General features: G+C 41.5%; 1 protein-coding gene and 1 long non-coding RNA gene across 7 annotated transcripts in view; both read left to right on the plus strand.

Moving 5' to 3' along the window:
• The window catches only part of scn8ab (sodium channel, voltage gated, type VIII, alpha subunit b), a 47,673-nt gene extending 41,191 nt beyond the window's left edge, over positions 1–6,482 (plus strand). For all 6 annotated transcript variants that reach the window (XM_077602422.1, XM_077602423.1, XM_077602425.1 and 3 more), the window contains 3 exons: positions 46–150; positions 1,166–1,436; positions 1,769–6,482. In XM_077602422.1, the coding sequence (XP_077458548.1) occupies positions 46–150; positions 1,166–1,436; positions 1,769–2,928 (1,536 nt within the window). In that variant the 3' untranslated portion in view covers positions 2,929–6,482. The remainder of the gene's footprint in view (positions 1–45; positions 151–1,165; positions 1,437–1,768) is intronic.
• A 1,987-nt stretch (positions 6,483–8,469) lies between these two features.
• Positions 8,470–9,962, plus strand: LOC144075439 (uncharacterized). The gene is made up of 5 exons (XR_013300557.1): positions 8,470–8,784; positions 9,105–9,185; positions 9,314–9,407; positions 9,524–9,644; positions 9,773–9,962. It is a non-coding gene; the product is annotated as an uncharacterized LOC144075439 (long non-coding RNA).
• The last annotated feature ends 220 nt before the right edge of the window (positions 9,963–10,182 follow it).

Here is a 10,182-nt window from a genome sequence, read left to right on the forward strand (position 1 = left end):
GATTTTCCCTTCATGATTGTAACCACAATGTTTTTTATCCTTTACTTTGGAGGTCAGGATATATTCATGACTGAAGAGCAGAAGAAATACTACAATGCCATGAAGAAGCTTGGTTCCAAGAAACCTCAAAAGCCTATACCCAGGCCTCAGGTGACATTTCAATTTTTAGTGGTGTTTTTCATTCATTGGCTGTCAGCGATGTTGCTGAAAAATAACCATTCACAGACTTTTTCGTTTAAATTTGGAGGTCTATCATCGTCAATAGCATGCAATGCATTGAATAATATTAAAAAATACTTTAGTGTTATTTGGGCCTGTAAGAAGTGATTTATTTAGCTTTTGTGAGCATTGAATTTATAAATGTGTTTATAATTATTTAAAAATAGTGCTAAAATGACAATGATTAAAAAACTAATATTATAATAATTGCCACTATAGTCATAATTCTAACTGATAACATTTCTTTTAAATAATCACTAACCCTATAAAGCAAGGGTGTCAGACTCGGGTTGGTTCGCGGGCCGCATTAACGTTAACTCGATTTCACGTGGGCCGGACCATTTTAGATATAATATTTCGATATTTTTTTTTATAAATGGATTAAAAGAACTGGATCAAAAGCCCTGAATATTCCGTTTTTTATAGATCTAAAACAATGTTTATTTGAGCTTTTTTTTCTTAGTAAGGGAAAATCATTTATTTAATCATTTGTTTTTCATTGCAAAAGGAAACAATTTTTTTCTTTAATTATGTTTCATATTAAAGTGGAAAACAGAAAATATTTTGATATATTTTTAGATTTTACAAAATGATTTTTGAACTAAAAACACAACTAAAAAATGGATTGAAAATTTTCAATTATTGATTTAAAAGGGGGAAAATCGGGAAATTTAATGTACATCTATAATCTTCATTTTAATTTGATCCTAAAACAGAAAGTTGGCACTCATGATTTACTTTCCCGGGCCACACAAAATGATGCGGCGGGTCAGATTTGGCCCCCGGGCCGCCACTTTGACACCTGTGCTATAAAGGGTTACATTTTTAAGTATCAACTTTTGAAGTGACCTCTGTCTGGGTTCAAACTGATATTATTGTGAGGAACAAGAACTGTCTAATAAAACTAATCATAAAATTGTCTTCCTTCTTCTCTTATTTCTCTTAGAACAAAATCCAGGGCATGGTGTTTGACTTTGTGACCCAGCAGGTGTTCGACATATCCATCATGATCCTCATCTGCCTCAACATGGTCACCATGATGGTGGAAACCGACGATCAGTCTCCCGAGACTGAGGAGGTGCTCTACTGGGTCAACTTCATCTTCATCATTGTCTTCACTTGCGAGTTTTTGCTGAAATTGTTTGCCTTGCGTCACTACTACTTCACCAATGGCTGGAACATCTTTGATGTGGTGGTGGTCATCCTCTCCATTGTGGGCAAGTATTCACAAAGATTTTGTCAATGAGGGAAAGGTACTTTGATTAGAATTTGAATCATACATTCAACATACTTACAAGTCATTCTTTTTTCCTCTCTTACCTCAATGCAATAGCGAAAAAGCAAACGACCACAAGTAGTGTCCCCCAATCACACACTTGGATAATTACAAAGGGAAATCTCATAAAAGTTTCATTTTTCTTCTTCACCAAACATGAACGTGTGAATTTTGGGGGCGGGTCGTCTGCAAATTAGAAGTTCAATTGCTGTTTCTAATGACGTGCCTATTATCATGTGTGTCTGTTGTCCGGACGGACTTTTCCACCTGCAGGAATGTTCCTCGCCGACCTGATCGAGAAGTACTTTGTGTCCCCGACGCTGTTCAGGGTGATCCGATTGGCTCGTATCGGTCGAATCCTGCGCCTCATCAAGGGCGCCAAAGGCATCCGAACTCTCCTCTTCGCCCTGATGATGTCGCTGCCGGCCTTGTTCAACATCGGCCTGCTGCTCTTCCTGGTCATGTTCATTTTCTCCATCTTCGGCATGTCCAACTTTGGCTACGTGAGACACGGGGCCGGAATTGACGACATGTACAACTTTGAGACCTTCGGCAACAGCATGATCATCTTATTTATGATCACCACGTCTGCTGGCTGGGACGGCCTGCTGCTGCCCATTCTCAACTACCCCCCGGACTGCGACCCCTTGCTGGAGAATTCCGGCACTCCTTCGACGGGAAACTGCGGCAACCCCTCGGTGGGCATTTTCTTCTTTGTCATGTACATCATCATTTCCTTCCTCATCGTGGTCAACATGTACATCGCCATCATTCTGGAGAACTTCAGCGTGGCCACGGAAGAGAGCGCCGACCCGCTCAGCGAGGACGACTTTGAGACCTTCTACGAGATTTGGGAGAAGTTCGACCCGACGGCCTCGCAGTTCATCACGTACGCCAAGCTGTCCGACTTTGCGGACGCGCTGGAACACCCGCTACGAGTCCCCAAGCCCAACACCATCGAACTCATCGCCATGGACATGCCCATGGTGAGCGGGGACCGCATACACTGCCTGGACATCCTCTTTGCCTTCACTAAGCGCGTGCTGGGTGACAGCGGCGAGCTGGACATGTTGAGACAACAAATGGAGGAGCGATTCGTGGCGGCCAATCCCTCCAAGGTCTCCTACGAGCCCATCACCACTACGCTGAGGCGCAAGCAGGAGGACGTGTCGGCCAGAATCATCCAAAGGGCCTACCGCGCCTACTTGGCCAGGCGGGGCTTCGTTTGCAAGCGCGTCCCGACCAACAACCGAGTGGAGAACGGCGGGAACAATCAGGAACAAGAGAAGGAGGCCACGCCCTCCACCGCCTCCTTGCCCTCTTACGACAGCGTCACCAAACCCGACAAGGAGAAGGAGGACGACAACGAGGGCAAGGGAGGGAGGAACGAGAGAGGAAGAAACCAAAAAGACGTCAGGGAATCCAAATGTTAAGGCCACGGGGTAGTAATAATCACGCTATTAACACCACCAATTATAACACGAGGAAACTCACGCCCGCCCGCACGCACGGATGTACAGATTATTTCCTTTGCCAGTCAGAAAAGAATCAGTGTTTTTATTTTACAGCCTTCAGGGGCAAGCGCTCATGAAGGATCGCAAGCTCCTCTCGTAATCAGCTGTGACATCATTTGTATCCAGATGATTGACATCCGAGGAGGAGGCAAGGAGCTCCGAACGGGGGGAGGACTTCACCGGCCGCGGAGGGGAGGGCCTTTCTGGGAAGGGGCCAGAAAGCCAAGCGAGGACGAATGAAGTGAAGGACACAAATAACGGGAGTGCGTGGAGAGCACCTTTCCTTTCTTTAAGCTAGAACTTGTGGATGTGAGAAGCAAAAATGCAAACCGATAGAAGAGGAACACTATTTCGCATTTTGCCCATGCCACTTAACGCGCATTATTTATACCCACCTTCAAGTGTTGTTTTTTTTCTCTTCAAACGTGGGCTTTCACACCAATTTGTTCAGGGTCTGTTTATTACGGGGGTGAACTCAGGCCAAGGGCTTACGTACATCTGCTCAGAACGATTTCCAAAACAAATACATAGGTAATTGTGCTTGTTCGATGCATAGAAATGATTTGCATGATGGCATGTTTTTGACCAGAACTCTTGCATGAACTTTCATAGTCCACAAGACACTAACACTGCAGTGGCGCGATGCGAGGGTCGATCATTCGAAGCGGATCTCTTGTCTCATCACTCAAGACATAACAATTGTTGCCTCGACAAATAAACGAGTGGCAACACGTTGCTATATTAAAATGCACACGCACACGCTAGTGGATGGCAGTTGTGATGTGACTAGTACTTATTTGCTGCTCTCAAAGATGTGGGAAGGAGGCAAAGGACGTGATGTCAGAAAATCAGAAGCTTATATTTAACGTTTCTATGCACCTATGTAATGCTCCATTTGCTTTTATTGTTCATGAGTGGTCAGTGGGGATTTTACAAGTATGGCCTTTTTATTGGTGATGCATTTCCTTTCTAAAAGGGCTGAGAGGAGATCTGGAGCTTATTTACCCAAGTGTGTCCATGCTTTATTTTCTGGTTTTAAAAACCTCATTTAAGGAGACGGGGGAGGGAAACGTGAAAAAGGTCGAGGAATGAAAATGGCAAAGCAGCAGGAGTGTGTGGAGAAGCCAAAGAGATCTGCTTTTGTTGATCTACGCCAGTGGAGGGGTTTGTGTTTGTGACGGATGCATACATTTATGTTTGGGATGACAGTCTTTTATTTATCTCTCGACAGAGACCCTAGAATTGTATGCAATGCTTGAAAAAAAAAAAAATTCTCCCCTTTTTCTCAGGAGTTACTATACGCGTTGAGCTCTGCTACACAATGCAAGTGAATGTGACGGGAGTATTTATTAAATCACATTTCACGCCTTTGTGTTTAATGCCATGATGACGAAATGATCTCAGCTGGCTGCCTTGTTTCAGTCGGGGGTCATGGTCCATTCTATTGTAGAATATCTTGCTTATGACGCTTCGCTTTGTAGGGCTTGAAGCATCACAGTGAAAGAGACACTTAATTTCTTTTTTGTTTGTTTTTTTTTGGGTTGGTTTGTTTATTTTTGCTCTCGCTTGCAAAGTTACTGGTTATATTGGTGGTCGATTACATCGGGAGGAAGTCATTACGGATTCAGTTCTAAATTCCTGTCTGAAAAACAAGATAATCCCATTCACACACAGGAAAACACTGTGAAGTGATGTCACAGATTTGTACAATTGAACTCAACCACTCTCTCCGTGCCGCACTCAATACCAAATAACTATCAGAGCACCTGACGCATCTCATTGCGCTGTGAGCACACGCGCCGCAGTGGAGGTTGAGCACTGTTTAGTGATGTCACTTCCCGTTTATGGCTGGTCAACCCTTCCATGTGTTTCAAAACCCTGCAAATGGTCCACTTGCTGCATGAGTGCTCCAAAATCAGTGTGGGTGTTGATCCCAAACGTCTCTCTACATCCATCATGTAATAAAAAATTAAAAAAAAAACTTCCATTCAGAAACGTGGATTCGTTTGAAAGAAGAAGAAAAAAAAAAAAACAAGTACTGTATAAGTTTTGTCCTGAAGCTAAAAGGAACTTTCATAAGAACCTAATGTAATATTTTATTTTAATGGCATGTGTAGTTTTTTGTAAATACTTGTCTACGTCAAAACTACAGCTATTAATCTTACACGTAATATGAATAAGCATAAATAGAATGGCTTCCAGCTTTTGCCCTGTCACACTTGTCAGAGTAGACCTTTTTTATTCACTTTTCACACAACAAACGGGGATTAAGGGAAAATAATGTATATTACAAATAAATACCTTCAGATACAGAGCTATATTCCATATATGTATATATATATATTTATATATATGTATATGTATGTAGTTTATATTCTACTACATAGATAAATATATATATTATATATGTATACTGTATATATATATTAGAAGAATATGTGTGATGCAACTGTCCACCCTTTGCAAGGAGGAAAATCCACAACTGGTCATGCAGCTTTGTTTCAGTGTATTGGGTCGCTAACCAAAACTCTGGCCCGTGCAGCACCCAAAGGTGCACCTAAGGGGCCAGTCCATAATGCATGGTGTCGCAGAGGCCTGCCTTGGTGGGAGGATTGTACTAACCAGCGTACGTACCCCCTTTGTACAGGAGTGATCATGTTTTGCCCCCTCATCTCATTTCCTTTGCGTACACACTCATTCACAATGCCGGTATCACTTGTGTGTGTGTGTGTGTGTTGACCTAACCCTCCGTCATGTTTGTCACACGTCGACGCCACCTCCACTGCAATATGTGTAAAGACCCAAGGGTTAGTCGTCTTAGTTGCCTGTGTGTTTGTTTCTGGTGCAATATCTCTAAACGGCACGTGCCTTTTTAGCTTCCTATTTAGTCTCTCAGTAAAGTCGGCGACACGGAGGTCCAAAACCCACAGGAGGGAATCAAAACAGAGCATGATAGTAGCAATGTATTGAGTCCAAATGAGCTGGTATATTGCTAACCCATACACACATTGGTTAGAGTGTGTGGACTAACATTCTATTCTATCGTAGAATCATGTAATCCAAGTTGTCTCTCTTCCTTCTCTCTCTCTGTCTCTCTCTCTCAATTTCATTTTCCCGCAATGTTCTGTTTATAACCTTTTGAGTTGGTAAAAGCTTGCCTTCTCTTTTGAAGGTTTCTGTCATTTCCAATACTTGGTCTGGATTATCTTTCACTATATATTGTACGGGGCCATTGCTTTGATTTAGCATGACTGGGATATCTTTGTTTTCTTTTGCTGAAAATAGGCTGACTGTGTGGGGAGGGAAGGGGAGGGGAAACAACTTTTGAATGTCATTATCTCTTGCCACTATTACAGCCAGAGTGAGGAACATGTTGCACAACCACTTGAGACAATTCAGTGAGAATCAGTGAAAGAATGTCAACATTTGAGCACGAATCTATTTCCAAACAATAAAGCAGCCTTCCAGTTAGACTTGCGACTAATGTCATTTTTGGGTGTAACGTGACTTGCAGGTGATTGGACATGTTTAACTTTGCATTGCTCTTTCTCAAACATGACTTTTCCACTGATTTTGCCACTTTGCTTGCTCTCATACCATTTATTTTTCCCTTCAGGTGTATAAACAAAGGCAACAATGCATATTTTGAAGCAATGGCATTAACATAAACACAAAAAGAAAACTTTTTTGAATTATCTCTTCATTATGATTTCCACAAATTATGTGGAGATTAATGTTCTTTGTAAGAGTCACGGTAATTTGATGAAACACACTCACATTTATGTCAATTGTCCAAGGTTTTTTTTGTTTTTTTAAGATGTTGAAAGAGCACTTTCCCAATATAGAACTCTGTTCCGCACTACAAGATGAATTGAAATGGAAAGCAACCCTGCTTGATGTGTTTTCTCTGTGTGTTTTTATTTATGTATTTATTTATTTTGAACTAAAATTGCTTTCTGGTCCTTAACAAATCCCCACACAGTACTTAAATAATTAATTCTTTCATCAATTCATTGCTTTTGATCTAGTGTAAATGACCTTTGTGTGAAAGATGGTTGATATTCATTCGTTTATCCTCACAAGGATCACAGGGCTGCTGGAGCCTTTTACAGGCAACTAAAGGCAGTAGGTGGGGGACACCCCGAATGGGTTTCCGGCCAATCACAGCACACACTGAGACAAATAACCCTTCACGCTTACACTCACTTGTAAGGACACTTTAGAATGTTCAGCCTACACGCATGTTTATTGGATGTCAAAAGACACCGTGGTACCAGGTCGGTTCAGCTGTGTGGAGTTTGCATCTTCTCCTCGGGGGCTTGCGTGGGTTTTTTCTCTACCGTTTCCTCCCGCATTCCCCAAAACATTCATGGTAGGCTCATTGGACACTCTAAATTGAAACATAGTATCTGACTTAATTAACACATTTGATTACTATTTTATAATGAACCAATGGAATGATGTGCTTGGTAATGCCATTTCACCTATATGCCAATGTGTACAAAATTCATACCGCTGTAGAACATTAGTGTTCCAGCCGCCAAAATGGCTGAGTGATAATATGTGAGTTTGTGGGAAAGAAAGAGAGTGAGCAAGAGACTGAAGGAAGGCAAAGCAGAGGCAGCACTGCAGTGCAGATGTATGAATGCAGTGGCCTGGGCTGAATCAGCAGCCTCTGACTGTGCTCTGCTGCTCCATTTAACGCTCCCTTCCTCCCACGTTCAGCAGAGTGACACACTGCTAAAGATACAGCAAAAGCAGTTTGTATGTTCTCCCGAGGCCTGCGTGGGTTTTCTCCGGGTGCTCCGGTTTCCTCCCACATTCCAAAGACATGCATGGTGGGCTGATTGGACACTCTAAAATGCCCCTCGCTATGAGTGTGAGCGTGAATGGTTGTCTGCTGTTATTTGTGCACTATGTGGTGAAAGCTTTAAATCTCATTATACTTGTATAATGACAATAAAAGCATCCAGTTCAATTCAAAATTGTCGCCTTGTGCCCTTGTGATCGGCTGGCCACCAATTCAGGGTGTCCCTCGCCTCTGGCCTGAAGTCAGCTGGGATAGGCTCCAGCACCCCCTGCGACCCTAGTGAGGATAAAGTGGTTCAGAAAATGAGATGAGACAATTAAGCATTCTTTGTTTCAAATGTTAAACTTTTATTGGACTAAGATGGCCTCGAATAAAGGTGAGTTGATGCAAAATACTAAGTAAAAATGTTACTCAATATTTGGTCAAATTAGTGTTCTGACAGTCTGACACACTGTTTTATAGCATCAAGACCACAAAAATCACGACTAATCTACGTCATCTTCAAAACAGACATTGAGTTGGGAGGACAAACCTCTGGGTTACGCCCATTAGCGACGCAGGTGGGTAAATTACGCACATGCGCAGTCTCTCGCCCTTTGGGGAAGCGTTTTTCATGCAGATGGACGCCGAGCACCACGAGGTAAGGCGTCGTAAGGCAAATTACTGGCCTAAGTGCATTTTTATCACGCTACCGGGAGATTTTTTAGGAATCAATTGAGCCTAAAACGCCAACAAATCTGTTAGTTTAATGCCAGGTTGAACACACCGGCGATAACTTAAGTTTGGGCTACTTTTCATCACCGGCTGTGTGCTCCATCCAGCTATCTTAGCATTAGCGTCACGCCGACGGTCCCCATTTGACTGAAAAAAAAATATGTTGCCCGTTTTCTCTCCATTATTGAGTCGTGTAGAAAGACGTTTAATCTAATCAAACAAAGCCGAGACATCAACAGACTGTTTGTTGGGTAAAGGCTCACTCAAAAATGACAAAATGGTTTAGTTCCTGATGTGATGTATCTGATAGTTTTCACTGAGCGTGCTAAACACCCGTTTCCAATTTGTTATTGTTCTGTTTTCACCAAAAAAAGCAATTTTACAAAAATGGTTAAGTCAACTTTATCCTAGTTGTTAACCTCAGTCTGTATATTTAATCACCTTGTCTGCAAAAGGGAAAATAGCTTGGAGCACTCACTAACTTATTTTCATTCATTATTTGTCGTGATCGTTTAACTGTTGAATCTCCAGTGTCGATATATAACTTTTTCTTCCTTTTTTTGCACACCAGGACTCCGCAGTGTCTCCAAGTGATCTTCCTTGCTTGAAGATGTGGCATCTCCAAATTCTGCACTTTGGAGCCTTCTGGGAGGTTAGTGTATTTGTAGAATATAGTACAAGCATCCATCCAAATTAAAAGCTTAAAGATTATGTAACTATTTTATTTCCATGGTGAGGTTTCACTGACTAAAGTTGCAATTTTCTCCCCCTCTTATATAGGTGCAGTCTTCTAGACTCTGGGCTTTCTCCAAGTGATCTTCCTTGCTTGAAGATGTGGCATCTCTAAATTCTGCACTTTGGAGCCTTCTTGGAGGTTAGCATATTTGTTTATTGTAGAATATCCAAGTATTCATCCAAATTAAAAGATTATGTAACTCAATTTGAAAACAGATCTATTTTATTTCCATGGTGAGGTTTCACTGACTAAAGTTGCAATTTTCTCCCCCTCTTATATAGGTGCAGTCTTCTAGACTCTGGGCTTTCTCCAAGTGATCTTCCTTGCTTGAAGATGTGGCATCTCTAAATTCTGCACTTTGGAGCCTTCTTGGAGGTTAGTATATTTGTTTATTGTAGAATATCCAAGTATTCATCCAAATTAAAAGATTATGTAACTCAATTTGAAATCAGATCTATTTTGTTTCACTGACTAAGTTGCATTTTTCTCCCCCTCTTATATAGGTGCAGTCCAGAGTTCTCTGGCTCATGGTGGCAAAGTGAGAGGCCAGATGGATCAGCAACATCATTTAATGTGGCATAAAAGGAGATTTGAGCAGCATTTGTCCTTTTCAAAACACTTGGGAGAAAAAGACCTAAAAGCCTTTCATGGGTCTTTTTTTTTTATAAATAAAATTGTGGTTATTTTGGCTAAGTCTTTTTTGATAAATTTTTCCCCCCAAGTATAACTTGCTGAAAAAAGCCTTCCATGGGTTTTTTTTGGCTAAGTCTTTCCTAAAAATTTTGCCAAAATGTACAAAGGTAGAGAAAATAAGCCTGTGATGACAACTTAACTGCAAGAGTTTAAATGTTTCTGTTAATAAAAGTTTTTGAACTTAACATGTTACTTGCATTTTTGCTAAATAAATGTGAAG

The sequence above is a fragment of the Stigmatopora argus genome, chromosome 6, assembly GCF_051989625.1.
Source record: "Stigmatopora argus isolate UIUO_Sarg chromosome 6, RoL_Sarg_1.0, whole genome shotgun sequence".
NCBI classification, from domain to species: Eukaryota; Metazoa; Chordata; class Actinopteri; order Syngnathiformes; family Syngnathidae; genus Stigmatopora; species Stigmatopora argus.